The following is a 23881-nucleotide window of genomic DNA, read 5'->3' on the forward strand; positions in this document are numbered from 1 at the left end:
AGACATTGTGAATTTTAACTTTTTGAGTGTGGATACTTTTGTTTTCCTATGCAAATTCTTGAGCTTTGTTCTGGGATGCAATTATTTGTAAATAGTTTGACCCTTTTGAGTCTTGCTTTTAAACGTTTTTTAGGTGGGTGCAGAGCAACATTTAGCCTAAGGCTAATTTTGACCCGCTATAGAGACAAAACCCTTCTGAGTACTTCATCCCATCCAATGTCCCATGAATTATGAGATTTGTCATTCTGGCTAGTGAGAACAGAAACTATTCCCAGTGCCATGTGAACCCTGAGTATTGTCCCTTCTAAACCTTTTGGGTGGTTCTCTCATTGGCTTGGGTAGTTTCCTCACATGTGTATGTGAATTAGTACTCAGCTGAAGACCCCAGGGGAAGCCTCCGAAGATCTCTGGAGGTCTCTCTCACTGCAGCATTCATCTCCAGTACTCTTCCCTCCCAACTCCAGCTTCATCTCTCAACTTGAGGAGATTGTCAGGCTATGCCTTGATTCACCCTTACTGCTAGGGCAATCATAGGACTCATTTCATTTGTTTCCCATCTCTGTCCTTTGTTGCCAGATGACCAATGTCTTGAAAATTGTTGTTTAACATATTTTGCTCAGTGTTTAGTTGTTTTAGGTGGAAGAATAAATCCTGTCCCTGTTATTCCATTTTGAATTGCAAGAATCAGAATTCTCTAAAATTTTAAAAAACATATCTTTGACTCCATACTTTTTGATTATATCTTCATACATATAGTGCATTTATAATGGTGTACACTGCATTATTGAGTATTTTCCTGACAAGAGAAAAATTTTGTTTTGACTAGGCATTGATGAGAAATTAATCACCCACTTACAATTTTACACATCTGATAACTGGAAGAATGTTCCAGAGACCAGCCTCTGGCTCCACACATTTAAAATCTTGTTTCTCCTCCACTTACCACTTTACTTTTAGTGTGCAGTGCTATAGGATATATTTATAAAAATACAACCTTTGGTGCTGCTCCTTCATGTCATTATGCAAGGTGAGACAGCATGATGACTGATAGGCACATTCCTGGAAGACATTCCTAGACTGGGATGGCTGCAAAACCTCAACTATACATGGAAGTGACTGTAAACCACACAAATATATTTCACTCAAAAATAGTCCCCTATTCCACTTACCTTTAGCTGAATTCCAAAAATGCTTGTGGCCACCACTCCTAGGCCACCCAACAGGGGGGAAACTGTGATATCGGAGAAGTCAGAGTAAACAGAGACGGCAGTCTTAACTGATCGCAATTAAGATACCTTACTTTTGCAAAGTTTATAAAAACATGACTATATGAACACTTTGCTTGGGCCCTTCCGGGCTTGGAAGGGGCTGTGCCAGTGAAGGCCCTTGAAGCTTAAACTTCATTGGCTCCATCGTAAATCTGCCTCTGCACATGAAACCTCCTTGATTCAGGCTCCCAGTGGCTCACCAAATAGAGTCCAAACTCTTTCTCAGGGCAGACCATGCCTTTTCGTGTTCCCGTTTACTTCTCCAGATCCACTTTCCGCCCCCCAGACTTCTCACCATGCCTGTTGGCAACTCGGTGCATTGCATATGTTCTCGTTCCCATGAATGCCTTTTCATCCTCTTCGTCACCTGGGAGCATCTGCCCCTCCTTCAAGACCAGGTCAAGTATCATTTCCTCTGTGAGATCATTCCTGATTCCACAGGGGATTAATTGTGTTCCCACAGCTTGTTCCTACTTTTATTATACTCCATGTAATACCGTGTTTCGTGTTTGTCTCTTTCACCAGCATCTAAAGCCCCTAAGGACCTGTAACTTACTTATTTCTCTATCTCAGTGCCCAAGTCAGTAAGTGGCACCTAGTAAGAGCTGCAGGATGGATGTTTGAATGGATGAAATCTCTTTGTTTTTCTCCTACAGAGTGCTGGCTCTTACTTACTTACTTGGCTTATTAAGAGTTTATTTTTTTATATCATCAACAGTATAGTAAGAGCAAGACATTTTTGAAGCATAATTAAATGGACGAATGAATAAATAAATAAATAAATGTTGACAGAGTCATCCTGACCCTTGTTTAACAGATAGCTATCGAGCACCTACTATGTGTTGGTCACGTTCTAGGAGCTACATAATATGAACACCTTGCCGACTGCTTACTTATGCCCTAACTAGTCTGCAGTCTTAGATTTCACCATTTAAGGCTCACAACACTCCTGTGAGGTGGTTTCTGTTATTCTCTCACCTTTTAAAACAAGTTTGAGCCTCCACCCGTGTCTTAGGCAGGGGCTGGGGTTGGTGCTCCCGACTTGGCCATCAGGGAAGCGGTTGAGCACAGGTCTGGGGTGGGGAGCACCCCTGCCCACGCCAGCGTGTCTGCAGTGGGTCCCTTCCTGACTGCGTTCCCGGTCCTTTCCCAAGGAGGTGGGTGTGCGGCCAGAACTTGGTCCAGGGACAATCACCGCGACTGAAACGCCAGGGGGCGCGAGCAATTCAGCTTTCCGGTAAAGGGCGGCGCGTCGGAACCACTGGGCTTCCCACCTGGACGCACAGCCCCGGGGCCGCCCTTTCACCCGCCAGCGCCTTTCCACAGAGGCAACAAACAATCCGCCGAGTACTCACTATGTGCCCGGCACTTGCCTGCTTTATCTCATTTGATCTTCACAAACCCCCAGGAAGGAGGTTCTCATATCTTCATTTTACTGATGCTGAAATGAGGCTAGCAGAGGTTAACTGACTTGCCGGGGGCTACACAGAGAATGATAAAGCTCTCGTTCAGAACTGCTTTTCCTGCTCGTCCTGCTTTTGCATCCCCATGTCCTACTAGGCAGAGGGTACACATACCCCTATAAACGTAAACAGGTATCCTTCTCCCTTCTGTTTATTTAAAATCCAGTGCTTCCAGACCCACAGATTTCCCTGCTCTGCTGAACTTGTTAGGCAGTTGGGGCCCTAGCACCTATATGGGGCACCAGCTGCATCCTACCCAGCACTGCCCTGAGATGTCTGATCTACAAGACTTGTTTCCCCATTAGAATGGAAATTCCAGCCCTTAGTGTGAGGCTTGACACAGAGCCCGTGCTTAATAAGCACACTGAATAAATAACGGGCAGGCACAGCATGTGTGTGCATGTGCGTGTGTGCCTGTTTGTGTCCTCAACATAGCTCAGGGCCGTCACTGAGTCAGTAGCAACGAACACCCGTTGAAAATATGTGAATGAGGATTTAATAGTTTAACATTTCTATTTTGTTCTCCCTCCTTTATGTTTGTATTCAGCTGGGACTGCAAACTCGCAGAAGGTAAGCAGGAGGAATGCGGGCGTGTGTGTGTGTGTGTGTGTGTGTGTGTGTGTGTGTGTATGTGTGTGTGTGTGTGTGTGGTGGGAGGGACGTACTGGGGGAAAGTGAGGAGGTACAGGGCAGGGAGCAGAGCTTTCCCATGGTGAGAATAAGGCCCACATAGAGAATGAGAGAGAGAGAGATGCCAAGATCTGAGTTAGAGCAGAAGGAAAATGAGCCCTGAATAGGAGCCTTGTGTGTGGCCCTGTGGTGCTGACTCACCAGGACTCAGGAGAGGGAAAACAAGCTGGGGATGAAGAAGGGGCCTGTATGCTGTGGTCACCAGCCCCAAATCACCCTACCACCCTGAGGACACCCTGTCTGCTCTGATGCCCAAACAGTCCTGGAAGGCTTTGATTTGGCTTGAGCAGGCTGGGGGAGCAGGGGGAACGGGGCATGGGGGAGCAGGAGGGTGGGCACTAACCCCAGAGAAGGGAGATGGGTAAGTCTTTTGAGAATGCAAAAGGCCCTTCCTGGGAGAGCTGTGTGTTTGAGTTCAGGTGGGGAAGGAGGACCAGGACAAGGCGGGGACTCTCTCACCAAGCACTCAGCTGCCCCCTCCTCCACAGGCAGTGTGGGAGATCAGACTCACAAACAGGGAGGGGAGAGATGCTCATGGCTTCACTGGCTTTCTGTCCATACCTGAGGAGCAAGGCATGCCTTATAAGTGCTTCCCAGAGCTGATGCTAGACAGAGGGATGTACAGCCTGGCAGTAGAAGCTCCACCACCTTCCTCACTCCCAGCCTCATCTCAGCTGTCAAACCGGTTCAGAGACATGAGGACAGGATTTTTGTGGCAACAAGCGTGCCAAGCAGCCCTAGGCCAGTGGACAGAGGGCAAGTCCTGAATAAGGGGCAGCTCAGGTGAACAAGATCAAAGCCCAGGTATTGTAGAGAAGCAGGTGAGAGGAGGAAGGAGTGCCCGAGGGAGCAGCCAGGGCTGGGCTAGGAATTCCTGGTCCCAGGTCAGCTCAGGGAGGAGCAGTCGGCTGAGGCCAAATGAGGGAGCCAGACTGACTTTATACTCTGAGCTCTGCCATGAACTAGCCATGTAAGCTTGAGCAGTCACCTGGCCTTTCTGGGCCTCATTCTCCTCATCTGTAATATGAGGGAAGCTCTAAGCTTCCTTCTAGCTCCCACGTTTGATGACTGTGTAGGCAAACCTTCCCTCTCCTCTCTCTTCACCAAAATCCCCATTCATTCCTTCTGTGGCCTGTTCCTAGCTGAAATCTCAAAAGAAAGCTGCTAACTAGTGGATTCATACTTAGATATATGACTGACAATAAGCTAATATTCTAAACTCCCCAAATGTATTACTATTTTGACTGTAGTGTGGTCGGTGGAAGGAGAGTGGACTTGAAGGCCAAATGCAGGTTTGAATCCAAACTATGGCACTGAATCTCAGCCCTGCTTTACTGTAGGACCTTGAACAATTTACTGTACCTCAGTAGGTCTTAATTACCTTATGGGTCAAGTAGGAATAACCTGCTTTTTTCTTAATAGTTGTGTTGACTAAATGAAGTAACATAAAATATGTGGGCACCAAATAAAATACTCGGAAAATGTTCTGCCCTCCTTTAGAGAACTTATTTATGACCAAAAGGAACAGAATAGAGTCCGAGATGGAGATTAGGGTGCAGGCGGCTTACCGGGGAGTACCCTTGGGATGCACGTGAAGGAGAGAAGGGGGAGGGGAAGTTGAGCTGTAGTCTCCAGAGGACTCAGTCAGCCCTGTAGGGGGTCTGGAGCTGAGATGACCCTTCAGAGTTCTCTTGATTTCGGGCAAGGGCTGGGTGTTTATACTCCACACCTACTAGTCTTTGGGTATGAACTGCTTATGATTTCTTTCAGTTACGGCAATTCCTATAGGGGGCTTACAGCCATCAGCATTCCCTAAAGCTAGGGAAATAAATCCTTCCTTCCTGAAGGGGACCTGAGCGTCTACCACGTTGAGTTAGTGAGCAGAACTCTTGTCAAATCAAGTAGGTGCCTCCCCAGGGCTAAAGGCCAGTCTTGTTGCAGCACGACCAGTAATTTCTCAGAACTCAGTTTCACGGTGGCGTGGACAGGCCACAGGATACTGCTGTGCTCCCCCAGTCTAACAGCAGCACAAACATTCACACTGCTGGGAGAAGAGACGCTGCTTTTACATCCCTCCCAGGAAAAAAGTCACTTGTAGGTGTCCCTGAAGGACCTATTGGATTCTTTTCAAAGCTTGATCTTCATTTCTCTTTTGCTTATAGAGATCTAGAGGGCAGGAGGGGACATTTATGGGTGATGCAGTATTTTGGCAACAAGGTCCTTTCTCACCTTGCTTTTTCCCAGGTCTTCCCTACAAATTACTTGAGAGTGTTTTGCAGAGTGCTGTGACCTGGGAGCTCCTTCTTCTACCAGCCCAAGCCCATGGAGAGAGCACGCGACATTGGTGTCTGTCAGTCTCCCTTTAACAGGACTCAGCTCTTGGGTGCCTGTCTCTGACCTCATCCTAAGACCAAGACAAGCCAACTGCAACATAAGGCAAACACGGGGAGATACTGCAGAACTCCAGGTAAACAGTGCTTTGGAGAGAGGAGAAAAGACATTTGCTTCTTTTCTAGTTAACTTTTTCCTTCCCATAGAGAGCTCTGTCACTTCTGTGCTGCCATAGTGCTTTTGCCAGGACCACATTCAATAACCCTATATGGCATTTGTACCCCACTTGCTGTTCAGTTGTCTCTGGTCTTTTTTTTTGGTGAGGAAGAGTGGCCCTGAGGTAATATCTGTGGCCAATCTTCCTTTTTGCTTGTGGAGGATTGTCCCTGAGCTGATACCCGCGCCAGTCTTCCTCTGTTTTATATGTGGGACACTGCCAGAGCATGGCTGGATGAGCAGTGTGTGAACTTCACCATTATGCCCCTCTGTTAACTTTTTTTTTTTTTTTAAATAGAAGGCTAGTTTATGCCCCCTTTTTTTTTTTTTTAAAGATTTTATTTTTTCCTTTTGCTCCCCAAAGCCCCCCCGTACATAGTTGTATATTCTTCGTTGTGGGTCCTTCTAGTTGTGGCATGTGGGACGCTGCCCCAGCGTGGCTTGATGAGCAGTGCCATGTCCGCGCCCAGGATTCGAACCAACGAAACACTGGGCCACCTGCAGCGGAGCGTGCGAACTTAACCACTCGGCCACGGGGCCAGCCCCCCCTCTGTTAACTTTTTATGTGTTCTTTTGCTTCCCCTGACTAGACTGTGAGTACCCCGAGGACAAGGAACATGTTTAAACTTGTGTTTTCTATAATAGCTACCTTGGTTTCTGGCTCATCTAAAATATTTAAGAAACATCTGTTGCTTGAGGGGAATAAGAAAGATTAGTTTTTCTTCATTTTGTCTGACTGGATAAGGGTCCCCTGGCATTGGTTACGTCTGACATCCACTTCTGGGGGTGGGGGTTTTTAGGGTGAGTGGGAACAGCACTGTGGTGTCCTGTGGGGTTTAATCCTGCTCCATCTTAAGAATCAGCCCAGGCGCTTATCTAGAGCGCACCTCGGTATGCCTGGGAATAGGGTAACAGGTGCCTCAGGAGATTCTCACTTGGGAAACACAGGTAGCAGAAAGAGCAGAGCACGGGGAAGAGCAGAGCACGGGGGGTTAAAGCTCTGTCACATCCTAAGGGCCTGTGTGCAAATCTCTGGTCTTCATCTGCACACTGGGGACACTAATACCTCACAGCACCCTTGTCATTAGTAAGGTGATATGCCATGTGAAATAATTAACATGGTGCGTGGAACCCACGTAGGCGCTCTGGACTCTGAATGTCACTGACACTATGGTAAACCAGATTCAGGAGCTTAAGACATCTCCTTAGGTCAGGGGCAAATAAGTGCTTGAAAAAGAACAGGTGATGGCTATGAGGAACTAGTTTTCAAATGTGATCCTCAGACACCTGCATCAGCAAACCCCTAGGCCCAACCCCTAGGAATCTTTTGAGCAGGCTTCCCAGGTTATACTTAAGCACAATAAAGTTCGAGAGCCACTATTCCGGTCTCCTTTCTCCTCCTCTGCTTCTACCACGAGCAGTGGGCAGACAGGCTCTCAAATCTTCTCAACTAGTTTTATCGCAATTAAATTAAAATTACTCCTGTGGAACACTGCTCATTGCCTATCTCTGACTCATGATTATGAAAACATATCCTATTTTGAAGCCAGCATTTCAAAAGATATTTGAAGTTCTGTTTCAAGGACTAGGCATCAGATGAGCTTTATAAATTATATATATACACTCAAATTGACAAGGCAGCATTGCTGACAGTGAGGTTGTTATGGGAAAATGGCTACATTCAGTGTTGTTGAAATGATCATTAATTGGCTTAAATGCTGGAAAATTAAGATATGTAAACATCCACACTGTTAACACTGTTTTAACACTTTTGTACAACAAAGGATTTTCACGTGCTTTTGTCTGGCTACAGTTTGCATTTGCTAACAGTGTTGCAGCGCCCGCACTGGACTAGGAGACACGGGATGCATTAGTCATTTGTAAAATTAGAGGGCAGGACAAGATCAGGCATTCTTCAGCTAGAGTACATGAATCATGGATGGCTTCAGGGTCTTTGGATCCTGTGAAGCCATCAACCAAGTTTTGCACATAAGCATGTCCATTTTTCTGGGGATGGAGTCTAGCCTTTCTTAGATTCTGAAAAGGTCCAGAACCTCCAAATGGTTTAAAAAGTACAGACTGGATTATTGCAAAGGCTTCTTCCAGCTCTAAAGAAAACCATTGTCCCAGCTCCTTTTGGGGTCTGACCTGGATAGGTCACTGACTTCACTTGGTATTTTAAAGCCACGAACGAGTGCTTCCTCGACACCACCTGCTCCTTCCCCAGCAAAACACGCCCTGTTGTGCAACATTCTTTACTTTGTACAAACAAGACTATTTTCCCCCTAAACAGTATGACTTAACTTGTTTTAATGTCGTCTGCTATAAAAATGGATGAAGACTTCTGCATGGTACATTTGGCTTTACAAATGTTAATGACTAGTTAATGCTTGTGTTATGTGTTGCACATCATTATAATCTGTTGACCAGTAGCATAGATTTCGCAACATGGGTTAATACCAAAACTGTGAATCATGGAACTTTTACTTTGCACACACACAATCTACAGCAAACTTAAATACTAATCTATAATACCTAACTGGATTATTGGATCCATTGCAGTATTGTGCTTATTTATCTCAGAAGATAGGCAACTAGCAAAAATACACATTTCTTTTGCATTTCCCCACCCCCATATTACACTGTAAAAGAATTACATTATTCAGTGCACTTCCTAAGAAATAAACTTCCTTATAGTATCTCTCTCTATATATATCTATGCCAAAACAAAGGAAGAGCACAATGCAACTTTTAAGATTACCATTTAAAGCAAGAGAGGTAAGAATGCTCTGGGACTATAGCCCACTCCCCTGTTTAGAAAGTTCAGCTATTTTATCATTAACACTGTTCATTTGGCTATGCATGGGAATAAAGTTTAATGCATGATTGCTTTGGGCAGTTTATAAGACACCCCCTTCATCATTTGGTAGACACCCTGGGGCATTAGTAGTATTTTAATTTTTGATGTATTGGCCTTAGTGAAACCATAAGCTGTGGCGACACTAATATACTCCATTGTGATTTATACAGTGATTTCCATCACCTGCCTTTCTCTCATCAACTCAGATTAGATTAAGAGAAAATCGATTTAAATTATAGCAGGAGGTCAGGGGCTGCTAGGAGAGATGTTGGCTAGAAGAATGTATGTGAGGACACCAAGGCCTCTCCATCCCTGTGGACACAGTCATACAACCACCATGTCCGAGCTGGGCTGCAGTCCTTTTTGGAAGAGGGGGATAGTCATTATATTCCATGGACTTTGTCAGCTGTACTAGCCTACAAGTTGGAAAGAGTGGAGGCTTTTGTCCTCACAAACTCGATATGATGGAAATGACAGAAGTTTCTGGAAATAGAGGTTGCAACTTGGCAGCTTGTGAGCTACATCTGGCTGCAGAAATGTTTAACCAGCAGTGTTTAAAATTTTGAATCAGTTTTGATATTTAAAAATGAAAATGTTTCTCATGAAAATTTGGATTTCATAAAAATTTGAGGAGCTGGTAACCCTGGTCTGGCATTATTGCATGGCAACAAGCCCCAGGAGTTGAACAGGGGTGCCCTTTTAAACGGGGCTTGGGCACTTCAGTTTGCTACAGCTTCCACTACCCCCAGCTGTCTTACACCATTTGACTGAGTGACCTATTTCACTCATATGACCAGTTGAGTTCTGTGACACTGGGTTAGTTTGGCTCTGCCTTTTTATGATGCTGAAGACCTGACTTTATTTGGAATTTCCCCACCTCCCTGTGGACACAATTACTTCCTTGACTGATTAGATCCCAGCCACATCTAGTTGCTTTGGTAGGTAATCTTAAGGTGCATTTCTGCTCGTCTTTTATGCTATATTGCAAACTCCAAAGATACAATCACACTAATATTTATGTGTTTAAGTGTGTGTGTTAAACACGTAAAGGGGTGTGTATCTATACAGATATATGTGTACTTCCATTTAGGCAAAAGTTAATTTGGTTCCACAGATACAGACACCAAGGGCTGGCAGCTTGGAGAGTAAGTATAACAATTTAGTAAAACCTGTATAATTCTGACTTATAATATTATAAAGAAACTGAATTTTAAGTTATTGCTTTTTGATTACATAATAAAGATCTCATTCTGTTGCAAAACTTTTATACAGAATGAGTAGCCATTTCGTATTCAAGTAACAGCAATCGGAATCAGAAGTTCCTTACACAACAGTAGATGCCTGAAGACATTTTTTGAATGGAGATGTGATTTCATTCTATTCAAGAATTTATGCAGGAAACTGGGGGTGACTTAATTTTTCAAAAGTACAAGAAAATCAGCACCCCAACTGCTTAATGCTCAGCAGGGTTTCTCGAGGGCTCTATAAAGCTCAGCTCTGTGCTGAGTTCACACCCACCTTCAGGATTCCCATTCTACGTATGCAGCTTTGTTTCTGAATACAAAGCTTGTATTAAAAACAGTAAAAGATGATTAAAAGCAGTGTTAGTTTTTAACATTCAGAATTCACAGAAGATCTCATTTTCTGCAATTAAATAATCCATTTTGTGTTTTTGCTGCAGAATCACATTCATATGGCAGTCTTATTTCAGGCACTTTTTAAACATGTTCATCTGGAATAAAAATCTGCATGAACCACTTCTGCATAATTCAAAATGAGTGTTGAGTGATTCTAGTTCCAAAACAGATGGCAAATCACCACCTGGTACTCAATTAGCTTTCTCCATCACAACATGATGGTGACTGCTGAGCTTGAGACATCTTTGAAGTGCCCTTCTAGCTTTAGTACAAAGATGTGAGTCATAAAAATCCAAACTACTCAGTTTCTACTTAAAAAAATACAAAAAGGTGAACTAAACTAAATGTATTATACAGATGGTTTCAGCTACTATCAAAATAAATAAGATGATCTGACTCAACGGTTTGACTCTGAGCTCTTGGACAAAATTTGATGGAATGTCAAAAGTAGAGGGAAGCTCCCTCCTAGGGACTAGCTGCTGCTAGGCAAGAGTATCTCAACGTCCTTGCCATTGGCTACGACAGCATTAGAAGAGCAGCTGCTGGCAAGCTCTTCTGTGGTGGTCAAAGAAGATGCCTGGGAATGAGTTTTGGTCATTGGAGTGGTAGTGGATGGAGAAGGAGTGAGACCAGGTTTTTTGGGTGGGATGGGTGGAGGGTTTCCTCTCTCAGCTCTGGGGATGGTGGGGGACTTGATCCCTGGAGACAGGGGGCTCAGAGGACTGGACACTTTCCCTGGAGTAGGTGAATGGCCTGTGTCACCTCTTGGGTTGGCAGTGTTGGCCAGATTTCGATAGTCTGTGCCAAAGGGAGAGCTGTTAGGAGAGACGGGCTTGATTGGCCCTTGTTGGCTAGTGAATCTGGAGAGCACCTGAGTGACTGTATTTCGGGCCAGCTGCTTAGCGGCAGAGTTGTCCACGAGGGTAGGGGACAGATCCCTGGATGGAGGACTCTGTAGACCGCTGGCTTGTTGATCCTGATCTGCTTGTGACTGAAATTTATGCCGAGCAGCATGGAACCTCTGGTTGATCCCTACTTGGTAGGATGACTGGTAGCCGGGGCTGCTAGCTGAGGACCCCAATAAGCGCTTAGTTAGTACTGGTGAAGAGCATGGAGAGGATGTGAGAGAGGAGGAGGCAGTGCTGCTGGGAGACAGTGAGGTCCCACTGGAAGGGAGGTGACTAGGCACTGAGACTGGAGTCTCAATTCCCACAGGACACCCACCATTCTCCACTGCCTTCTCTTGGGCCAGTCCCACAGATTTCTCTCGTGGAGGCACTTGGTCTTCTGCACTGCTGCCTGTGATCAATTCCTTGGTAGTTTGTATCTCTGGGTCAAAATGGCCATTGGCTTTTGCATAAGAGTAAGTAGCAGTGGTGGGACCAGGCAGCCCAGTGGTTGTCACCTTGGCTGTGTTGCTCCCAGGGGTTCTTTCTGCCTGAAAACTCTCTGTTTGGCAAAATACAGACACGAGCATGGGGGGCTCAGTCGCTGTGGCTTTAGACATCGTCACCAGTTTCTTCAATTGCTCATTAGGGCTACTATACTGGTGAGAAGCCTCGAGATCCTGCACTGTCTTCTTCAAACTTTCCATCTCTTCTTTCAGAGTTTTGGTCCGGTTCTCTTCTCGGTTCAGTTTTGCTCTCAGTTGCTCTCTCTCGATGTCAAACTCAGACAACTGCTTCTCCACCTGGGCCTCGGTCTGCAAGCCTCGCTTCCTCTCAGCTGCCAGCTCTTCCTCTAGTTTACTCACCCGGCTCTTCTCCTTCTCCAATTTCAGGCTCAGCTCTCCTGCCTTCTGCCCCTCCTCGGCTGCCTTGCTGGTGGCTTTCTTGCACTCGAGCACCAGCATGGATGACAGCTGCTTGTGGCGGGAGCGCTCCTCTTCCAGCTGACTCGAGAGCTTCTTCTGCTCTTTTTCAAACTTTTTCACTTGGGACTTTTCAAATTCCAACTAGAAAAAAAAGGCCACCATACATCATGATTAGAGTAAGAAAACAAAGAGATATAGTGAAAAACTAATATCAAGTAGAGTGTCCTGGCTAGCCATTCTCTGGCACACAGGATTACCACATGTCATGTGCTTAGATCAAATATTTCTGAAGTATCAGAACACCCATCACAAAAACATACATACTATGATTTCATCTTTCTTTGATGATTTAGGAGATACTTCTAGTTCTTATATTATCTCAGGGTTATTCATGAAATATGAATCACCACTGTGTTTTAGGTCTGTGGAGAGTTCAGATGATTAGAACCAATGAAAACAGAAAACAGAAAGCCATATCAACTAGGTTTGTGATGAATGCTGCTGAAAACAAAACTAAGATTCTCGGTAATAGTTCTTTCTGGTCTTAAAAACAAACTAACAAATAGTTGCACTTGAACCATACTTTTTGTACAAATGCAGTCTATTGTAATCATCGTTCCAACCCAATTTAAGGCACAGAGACTGTGAGTGAGGGAGAGGGTTGATGAAACCCTTTTGGTCAGTGTTTTAGAAATTCTGAGACCCATTAAAGGATGGGGAAACCAATTTAGTGAGCCATGATCAGAATTTTAAAAAATGAATGTGTATTACAAGCAGTATGGGTTATCTGTGGTTTCATGAGATTTCTGTTTTAGGTCCATGTCTATTGCACATATATACTGGGCTGCGATGGAAAACGTACATCTTACTGGGAGTCCTAAATCAAAAAAAGTTTGAGAGCTTGAAGTAAGCATACCCCAAAGTGTGTCCAGTGGAACGACAGTCCCACAAGTGAGTGATCCATGTCAAAAAAAGATTTTATGAAAACATGAATTTGCTAAACACAGATACCCTATCTTGTTCTTGAAGACTTAAGAAAAAAATGTGCTTTTTGCTTGCTAAAGGATCTAACAAACTGAAGTTAGAAACCTGTTTCACTTTGTTTAATCTAGTAATTCCCAGCCTTATTTGACCACAAAGCCCTTTTTTTGAAATAACACCAATTTATACCCTGCAGAACAATCTTTGAGAAATGCTTTTCTAGGCAAATGCTGCTGCGAACCCCTCCATGTTCATTACCTGTTGAGTCAGCCGCTCTCTCTCCTTCTCCAGCATGTAGGTGACATCATCCCCTTCAGCTGTGTCCTGTGCATGCCTTTGCCTTTCTTCCTCAAGGTCTAGGATCACCTTTAAAGAATCAAAAACAATCATTTCCAAATATCAAAGAATCACACTTATAATACAATGAAATACTAAGTGCCTATCTAAGCACCTAAGATAAATAAGTAAATCCCAGTCAGGGCTATCAAGGAGCAAACTGGGTGAAAGATATGCAAGCTACGTACTAGAAAATAAGATGCATGCTTCATTTTAGGTATGCATGAAATGGCATGTAAATAGAAGAGAGCAACTAATTGGGTGTAGGGGTTGAGAAGGTTTCAGAGAATTAACAGAAGGTCCAGAAACTGCAGGCAGTTTGGTGGGACTGGAGGCAGGGGTAGGTGATGAAACAAGACAGGACCACACAAAGCTGAAAGCTCAGGTTCTCCCCTCAATGCTCAAATCACAGAAGGTGCCAAAGAGAGGGCCCGAAATCAAACATTTTAAATAGGTGACATCCTAACTGTGCCTTGCTTAATTAAGAATAGGCATTTTGTATATAGTTAGATAAGAACTGAAAAGACTCTCTTGACTTCATCCTGCAGGTAAATGGCTCAATTATTGGAATTCTAAGTGGGTTCCATGGTGTAATGGTTAGCACTCAGGACTCTGAATTATTGGGATCTTAAGCGGAGATTTTTCACAAGGCCTTTTAATTAACCTGCCTACCCCACTCCACTTATTCTAGTGCCAAACAATCAAGCCCAATTTTAAGGAGAATACAAATTTAAAGGGACATTTCCCACATAATCCTGCCTCCTATAACTGCACAGTACTCTGAATGGCAGTGGATTTCCTTCTTAGCAGCTTCTGTGCATGCTTCAGAGGTGCCTGGCCCAGATGTCCAGGGCAGAGCACTGCCATCTCAATGGCCATCTCTCATTGTTTCTCCTCACTAATAATTGTTATGAATGAAGAGAAAAATTTTCTGGGGCATGAAACTCTTCTTTAAACACAAAGTGTTTTTGTTTACAAAAATGAAAACATTTTGGTGTACATCCTTCTGGTTTAAAAAAAGCTAATTTTTCAGTTTAATCAAAAGACAAGCTTTTGGCTAAAGGTAGTAGAACATTTCCTCGTCCTTCCCAGAGCCTCTAAAATTACAGAAACGGAGTGAAAAGAATAAAAACCCGCAAAGACAAAGAGAGACTTGAGCAGACAAGAAATTTTAACAACATTTGAAGAAGGAACGGGGCTGGAGATGTGGTAAGGACTTTGGTGTGTGTAGGGGAAGCTGTTTTGCCCTGCAGGGCCCCAAAGAGATATGGAGCCTGGACGGGGCAGGTACTGCAGAGGAGAGGTGAGATGTGGGATAGAAAACAAGGGAACTGGCTCAAATTCTGTAGTTTCCAGGTTTATTTGTCCCCTCAACTTGATTCCTCGACATTGAATGTTAGCAGGTAGGCATCTACTGCCCAGGCATAAGCCAGATGAAGAAACAGAATGTGACAGGCTCAGGATTTGGAAATACCAGGTATGACAGAGAATAGGGGTGAGGAAAGGGGATTATATTTGTTTTGGCAAGATGGTAGGGGTGGAGAGGAAAGGGAGGTGGGGCATAAGACAACAAAATGTGCATCTATAAGAAAAGGAAGTAATATAAGTGTCTAAAATTGATAAAGTGAGAGGGCAGGATACCATTTAGATATATGGAAGTTAGCTACCAAAATAAATGGTTAAAAGAAGAAAGTGGTTGTCTCTGAATATTGAGGAAAGGGAATGGGAAGAAGTGGGCTAGGGAACTCTATCTTTTATAATGAGCAGAGTAACCATGTAATTTACTGTTCAAACCACAACACTTCTGAGAGTCAAAGGAGATATTGTTAATAACTATGCCAAGGCAACAGGCATAAACTGGGACTCTTTCAGGCAAACTGGGACAATAAGCACCTTAATTATATGCCTCTAGGTACTATTTGATTTCTAACAAAGTCAGTGTTCTACTTTGATAAAACACTTAAGTTGATTTAAAATATTTAACACTCACTTAAAGAATCTTACATTGAAATCTAATATTAAGAAATTTTTAAATATTTTAACTTCTTCCTCTTCCCAGTCATCTAGAGCCACAAACCATCCCAATACTACACCTTCATGGGCATGACAGCCAGCCAGCCCTTCCGCACAGCACTATTGCTTCATGGATGAAGTGGAAAAGAGGCCTATCAAGCAAGGATGTTGGGAAGATTTTCTTAGAGGATTATGTAAAAGTCCCCAAAATTTAGGCAACTAACTCAAGTGTATTGACACTTTTTAAATTGGAGCATAAATGCCTTCAGATTATTTCATTCTAGACCAGAGGTTAAACTTTCCTGAGTCTTGGACAACCTTGAGAATTCAATTAAAGTTATAGGAAAAAATTCATATTCTACAAAAATGCATAAACTTTTGGCATTCTATGTATTTTCTGGGGGATCAGGGAACATCTGAGGCCCATCCATGGTTAAGAACCTCCACTCTGGCCTTTCCTTTGGACTCTGGGAAGGAAAAGAAAAGTCATGGGTGGAACTTAAGCCTGAGCAGTTTGTCAGCTGCGTTTGAAGCAGATGGCTGGCTCTCTAATGCAGGTTAAGTGTAAAAGGAAACGAAGGCCCGTCACACTGGAGCTGCTAACCCAATTTTTCAGAATAAAATGCTTCCTACTAAATGCACTGATGTTTCCCCTTGTTAGTATAAATGTAAACCAATAGTTTTAAAAAGTGCAGATTCCAGCCAACCATCTCTTACAAGGCAAATTTGAGGAGTAAATGACAAGTTGGGGAATAAAATCACAAGCACTAGAATTCCAATGAGACGAGGTGGAGGAAAGCACAGGTTTGCCTTCCTCACTAGAGGCTGGAAGACCTGAACCAAACACAGACATACACACACTTTCCTAATGGGGTAGAACAGCTTTAAGGTAAACAACCCCAGGAAGTGTTTATGGTTTCATGAGAAATAAAATGCAATGAAACTCAAAACAAGGAATAAATGAAGACAATCTATTGGCTTGTATGTTTATAGTCAGGTAAATTCTCTCTGTCTCTCTTTTAGACATAGCATTCCCCAAATACCTGTAAATCTTTCTATTTATCACTTAAGTAAGCAAATAAAGAACGTTCCGTTCAGCTACAAGCTTGGTCAAACCCCAGTTTGTTGCCAAAGTTTGGATGATCAAGAGCTGAAAAAACATACCAAGAGTTTTGGAGTGTCGTATCAAGAAGGAATGCCATCTCAAATAATGAATCTGGCACACTCCCTAAATTTAACATCTGGAATAACCTGTGTTTTCTTTTCTATCTTCTGGCTGCCGGGTAAGCTAACGGGCTTTTTGACACCTGTGAGACCTCCCAATTGAATTACTGTGAAAACTGGCAGTCCACAAGAAAGTATCAGGCACTATTTATAAAGTCTTCACAAGAGTTTATGTAGCACAAGGCAACCGGGCGCACCCACCTTCCGGTGCCTGCTCTCAGCAGCAGCCAGCTGGGACAGCATGCGCTCCTGCATGTTCTTGCACTGCTTCATCACCACCTTAAGAATGGAGAGTGGGTTTGTGCAGACCGGCTGTTTCTCGCCATCATTTTTCTCCTTCAGTGTTTCAAAGTCTCTCTGTAGAGCCATTAAAGGATCACTGATGTTATATTTTCCATAGCGTTCTTCAATGAAAGTATCTCTGTGTTGGGCCTGGGAAAGAAAAAAAAAATAAGCATTTTGCTTTTAAAAACTATTCAGGAGGGAGATCTGCTACATTAAAGGTGGTGGTGTTAGTTTGAATGCAATCTGCTGACTACAAATAAGACTGGGCCATCTACATATAGAAACAACATGAGAAAGAGGCCCTAGTATAGTAATAACATTAATGAGAACAAACACTGGTATAGAGCTAACTATTGTTCTAAGCATTTATATCCAGATTAACTCATTTAAATTTTACAATCCTATAAAGTAGTGCTACAATCTCTACTTTGCAGATGAGAAAACTCTCACAGAGAGGTCAGTAACTCGTTCCAGGTTACTTATCTACAAGTGTTCAGAACTGGGGTTTGAACCCAGGCAGCCTGGCTCGGAAATCTGTGTCCTTAACCACTATGCTTACTGCCTCTGCTTACGAACGCTTATATTACCAACAGGTATATCTTCTCTGTTCTTTCTGTTACGGTATTTGCATTTCTAAAATATGGTAAGCATGATAATGTTATAAGTTTACATATTTAAAGACCCAACAAGGTGGCTGTAGATAAGTAAAGGATGCTAGAACTAGTTTCACATTCTAATCTAGGACTATTTGTGATTTGTACATACAGAACTTCCCTCAGTTGTTGGTTGGTCAAGAGGGCAGAGGCACTTACAACTAGAGGTCCAGACAAAAATCCCTTCTACTTGCTGCCAAATTCCACCCCCTCTTCTAGTCTTTGTTAGGGTGCTGTCTTCCCTCCTCCTTTCTGTCCCCTTCAGGGCATGTGAGCTGTGGGGTGAGAGAGCAGGGAGTGCAGACTGGTGCTTGGAGGGCTTTGGGCCTGGGTGCCAAGGCGGATCTAAGGGTCAGGAGGCAAGTGGAGAGATATTCTTAGGCTTCTATCTTCTAAGGACTTGAAGTATTGCTTCATATGAGCATGGTATATTTCGTGCAGATGAACAGAGTGACAGTATCAATTACTTTATCACACAGACATTAAAAAGTTTCCTGAGACGTTTTATAATAATACTTAATAAAATGAAGTGTTAATACATGGTTGAGGAGAATTTATCAAAAACCACAGCAAAGTGCTATAAAATTTAAGCTTTCAAATGAAATCTAGTTACGAAAACTACTATCATTTATCAATCTTTAAAAATTATTTCACCAGGAGCTATGTTGTCTTACCACCACCATCCACAAATGGTTATTTGACAAGAAAGGAAAATTCACAATTCAATGGCTATGCTTAAAAAAAAAAAAACCCTCAAGAAAATAAAGCAAACATGGGGTTTCTTTAACACAGAAGTATGTTTGGTGCTGACATTTGGTGCCCCATCTTCATTAGACTGTCCAAGTTGAAGACCCAGGGATCACTTAGCCTTATACTACAAAGTGGTGTTGGTATCGGTTGGCGAATGTTCAAAGCAGAGTTAGAAGCCCTGGGTTTTACTTCTGGCTTGACTATAACCATTTTAAGTGATGACATTATTGGAGTATTTGGATGATATTTGTATACTGGAAATATGAAAACCAAAATCCATTTGTTCCTTTAAGTTATTGGTAACCATCTTCCTAGCCTTATTACAAGTATGTGTATATGTGTGTGTACACATGTGAGCATGTGAGAATTAAAGGGAGGAAGATTTGAAAGACAGAATCCAAGACAGAATCGTATTTTTTTCAGTTCCAGATTGAAAAGGAAATTCTCAAAAAAAATTTCAAAATAATCTCTAATCCATTTCAGATGAAGAAAGAAAAGACCAATTCCAGAACTGGCTATTTGTATTATTTTTAAAATCATGGTGAGAGTAAAACAAAAAGCTAGTCTTTAGTTACACTTTTAAAAGCAATAGTGTCAAACATGGGACTCATCAATATTTTCCTTTCACCAAGAACATCTATTTCTTTTAAGTTCAGGTAGAAAAACATATGATTGATAACCCAGGATTCAATGAAAGTATAGCTATTAATGTCCTAAGGCAAATCTATGTTTAGAAAAACACTTAGACAAAGCAAGCAAGCGAAAAAAAAACTCCTTAAGAAGTTGAAATTCCACTTTTCTTTCACATTTTTTATTCAAGGTTACCATTTCTGTAGGATTAGCTGTGGTAATGGAATGATTATTAGTACCGAAACTAGTTGAGTAGGCAAAAAGGAAAAAGTAAACCTGAATTATTTTTATGACCTTTTCCTTTTCAGAACACCATGGAGAAAGCAGGACGGGAGAGCAGGAGCTGGCAGTACAATTCATGACCTTGACATTAGACCTGCTGAGCTGTCTCTCAGGTTTGAGTATATAGTTAACTAATCCTTAAAAATATGACTTTTTAAAACCTACACTGTTATTATCCTATATAATTAATAAGCATCACAGAGTTACGAGTAATAGATGAGGAGCTTCTTTGGTGAGGTCTCAGACTTCTCTGAGAACAGTTGTTAGGCTGTCTGTTTTCTCTTGAAGTACTTCATAGTAATTCCATAATCACTTGCATAGTAATTACAAGTTACACAAAACTGGTGGCTTTGCACATAAATGAAAAGAATCTGTGGAATGATCTAAAAAAGACTCCTTGTCACAAAACAATTTAAGTGCCTTCTAATATGAGACCCAAATATGGGAAAAGTGAATTTGAAGTCTTTATTTATTATACCAAATACTGGATAGGAAAATGAGAGATGGTATATGGTATTTTTCAACCAACTTAATGCCTCAGTCAGGCGCATTGTATGGATTACAGATTTAAAAGCACAAATAACAACAACAATAACCAAGAGTAGATGTTAAGATTTGAAGAATGGAAGAAGAATTTTAGTGGAGGTGAGTACTGGTTATCTATTCCTGAATAACAAATTACACTAAAATTTAGTAAACATTTTTTATTGCACATAGTTTCTGAGGGTCAGGAATCTGGGAGGGGCTGAACTAGATGGTTTTAGCTCAGTGTATCATGAGGTTGCAGTCAAGCTGTTGGCCAGGGCTGCAGTCATCTGAAGGCACGACTAGGGCTGTGGATCCATTTCCAAGCTTATTCACATGGCTTTTGGCATTAGCCTTGGTTCCTTGCATGTGCTGGCTTCCCACAGAGCAAGTAATGTGAGAGAGACAGAGAGAGAGACACACACACACATAACAAGATGGAAGTCCCAGTGTCTTTTACAACCTAACCTCAGAAGTGACATGCCATCACTTCTGATGTATTCTATTGGTCACGTGTATTTTATTGACCAATGCCAGTAAATGAGGGCGGGGACTACATAAAGGTATGAGTATCAGGAGGTGGTATCATTGGGGGCCATCTTGGAGGCTGGTCACCACAAGGTGAGTGACCAGATAATGCTACCACTATCATTTACACCTCAGGCCAAAATTTAGAGACTAAGCACCCACACTAAAAACTGTCAAGGCTGAGTTTTAATAGTTTAATGATATTTCAGCTATTTATAAGAAAATTTAAATGATCTGGATTTGACTTTTTGGGGGAAGAGTTCAGTAATACAGCTAAAACTCAATGAATTTCTTGCAATTTCATTATTTTACTTCAATGACAACATATATTTTAACTGAACAGAAATTCCCACACTGTCAGAAAACATGATGCTTTTAATTTCAGACAACAGGAAAATAATTGGCTACTTGGACGGATTCAATGATAGAGGGTATTACTACAGCAGACAAAACATACTAGTCATCTATTACTCATTTGTTTTTACTGTCACAGGATGAATGAAACATACCACTACTGAAAGCTCAAAATAAAATCACATAATGTCGTTGGAGTTTGCCATGCTTGCTCTCCAAAAATTTCAGCTTTGCTATGACAGACTTCAAAAAGAAAGAAGCAGCAGTCACCTTCTCTTCCCTCCCCAATGTTACTTACATTATTACGTGTACTATTACATATACATGTATGAAAGATATCATTATAACACATTTATATATGTATGTATATATGTATATTCCAATCTTAAAAAAGGAAATCAATCTCTTTATTCTTTGGATGATAATCACCAACATGAAAAGTGGTTCCAAATCTAAAAGTTTCTTTAAGGCCCATTTAATTGGGGGTTTATATTCAAATATAAGGTTTTATTTTGAAGACTCAGGCTGGTAACATAACTGGATTAAGATGCATCTTTGCCATTTATTGCCAATTTTGAAGTGATACTTTAAAAAGTAATCAGCAATATAAACATTGTGCCTTTAAAAATGCCTGAGTACCTCAATGCCAGGGATCAGAAAGATAAAAGAACATAATTCCAAGATGATTTTTGTCAATGTCACCAAAAGCATGTTAAAAGGAATCCTTTTCATACACAAGTTGAGTCTATTAATCTTCAAATAATTTCAACTCTGGAGTCCCTGATAAACTATAAATAGCTGCCTGAGCAACTGGAAATAAAGCAATCATTCTGGATAAAGACGATAACAGCACTACAAGTATACCCTTTGTTCTGCAAATTCCTTTTCACTTGCCGAGAGAAAACTGGATTTTAGTGTTTGACAATATTGATTAAAAAGCATTTACCCTCATTTGAATTAAACTTTAATTTTTGGAAAATGGTACAAAATTTAACATAGCAGTAAAGAGAGAAAATTTTCATGATTTAAAAATTATTTCTAATGTATTATTGAAAACCCAGTGCTACTTCCACTTAACCATAAATGCTGTATTCTCAAATCTAGCCTTTTCTATACATTTATTTTCTTTAATACCTTTTGTCTCTAAAGTCTAACAGAATTGTATCTTGGCTCTACTACTTTCTACCTGTAGAAATTCCCTTAACTTCTCTGTGCCTCAGATTCCTCATCTGGAAAATGCGGATAATAATCTACCCATAGGTTTTTTATAAAAATTAAATGAGTAATGTAAAATGCTTCCTACAGCACCTGACATAGTAGGTACTATAAATATGAATTAATCTTTTCAATAACCAAGTTTAGAATATAGAATATAGGTTTTCCTTTATTTTAGACCCAATGACTAAACCCACCCCTGCAGATTTAAGATCCTATAAAACTGGACTAGGTCAGGAAATCTTTAAAAGCAAAACAAAATTCACCAATTCTCAAATAACTACAAAGTAATATATCACTAAACACGTATCGGGAACCTGGATAACCAATAACAGTGTCTATTCATTTAGCAATTAATCCTGCTATGTGACATTTTATGTAATTTGGGATTTCTCTTGCATTATGATTAAACATTTCCTACTTTCATTTTTCTTCCTGCCTAGATTGTAAGTGACTTGAAGGAGGAAGCGGTTCTCCTACACTTTGCTTCTTCCTATAGCCTATATTTTGCCTTCAGCCCAAGACACTTAACAGATGTTTACTTTCCAGGCTCTTTCCTGATGTCTCAGCCTCTCCTTACTCTCATCATTCTAGTGAGGGCAATATTTTATTTTGCTATTAGTAAAATTGATGATTTACTTAGTATAATCACTTAAGGTAATATCAATTTATACAGGGCGGGGACTACATAAAGGTATGAGTATCAGGAGGTGGTATCATTGGGGGCCATCTTGGAGGCTGATTGAAGTAGAATGAACTTCAAAGATTCTCTTTGGAATGAGTTTGCAGCCACGGATATTTATAAAAGCAATTATTTATGTAAGGATAGATGCTAATTTATTATTATTTGACTAGTGTACTACTAAATTCTTTTTGAAGACTAAAATGGTAAGTTTAGGACAAATAGCTACAAGTGTGGTACTTCCAGCTTGTAGGCTGCTTGTTGATAGAATAAGAATATGAGTAAACAGCATAATGTAGCTACTTCAACATTCAAATTCCAAAGAGTCTTCCAAAGACTCCTAATGAAATTGAAATAAAGATGTTCAGGGTTTTTGTCTTTTTTTTTTTTCAAATGTATATGGTTGAAACAAGTTACATATACATTCTGGACTGGTTCTACATAAATAACTTTTTCAGGCAGGGCAGAAAAATGTGTAAAGGGATTCAACAAGCACAGAACAAATTAATGGTCTGAACATCAATTAAGAGTTTTATAGTATAATTTTAATGATGCATTAGATCCTAATCTCTTTTATTCAGGAGACCATACTTCTCTTAAAATATAATGAGAGTCAACACCTACCTCATACCATGCACAAGAAACAGCGATGGATCACAGACCTAAAGATAAGATATGAATGGCCCAAAAGCACATGAAAAAGTGCTCATTAGTGATCAGGGAGATGTAAATTAAAACGATAATAAGATACCACTATACCACCACTAGAAAGATGAAAATGAAAGACTGACAACACCAAATGTTGTCAATTAGGATATGGAGCAACTAGAACACTCACATATTGCTGGTAGGAGTATAAATGGTGTAACTACTTTGGAAATTAATCTGGAAATTTCTCATAAAGTTAGAAAAATGCCTAGCTGCTTTTCCACTTCTAAGTATTTATTCAAAAGAAATAAATACATAGTCACAAAAAGAATTTTACAAAATTGACCACAGCAGCTTTATTCATAATAGCCCCAAGCTGGAAACAATCAAATATCAATCAATAGAAGAACAGATAAATAAAATGTGGGGCATTCATACAGTGGAATACTCTTCAGCAATAAAAAGGAGCAAATTACTGATACATACAATGACAAAGA

The 23881-nt window shown here is 41.3% G+C and overlaps 1 protein-coding gene and 1 long non-coding RNA gene across 5 annotated transcripts in view; one reads left to right on the plus strand and one right to left on the minus strand.

The window, feature by feature from the left end:
* The first annotated feature begins 3177 nt into the window (after positions 1 to 3177).
* Positions 3178 to 19583, plus strand: LOC139081632 (uncharacterized). The gene is made up of 4 exons (XR_011536786.1): positions 3178 to 3301; positions 5666 to 5888; positions 13094 to 13229; positions 19459 to 19583. It is a non-coding gene; the product is annotated as an uncharacterized lncRNA (long non-coding RNA).
* Positions 8257 to 23881, minus strand: part of CTTNBP2NL (CTTNBP2 N-terminal like) — a 49468-nt gene continuing 33843 nt past the window's right edge. For 3 of the 4 annotated variants that reach the window (XM_008515238.2, XM_008515239.2, XM_070607974.1), the window contains exons 4-6: positions 17034 to 17264; positions 13518 to 13625; positions 8257 to 12419 (exon numbers count right to left, since the gene is read on the minus strand). In XM_008515238.2, the coding sequence (XP_008513460.1) occupies positions 10938 to 12419; positions 13518 to 13625; positions 17034 to 17264 (1821 nt within the window). In that variant the 3' untranslated portion in view covers positions 8257 to 10937. Of the gene's footprint in view, positions 12420 to 13517; positions 13626 to 17033; positions 17265 to 17929; positions 18116 to 23881 lie in introns of all 4 variants that reach the window. The other variant, XM_070607975.1, reaches the window with a different exon arrangement.

Source organism: Equus przewalskii, unplaced genomic scaffold, assembly GCF_037783145.1.
Source record: "Equus przewalskii isolate Varuska unplaced genomic scaffold, EquPr2 ChrUn-13, whole genome shotgun sequence".
Taxonomy (NCBI): Eukaryota; Metazoa; Chordata; class Mammalia; order Perissodactyla; family Equidae; genus Equus; species Equus przewalskii.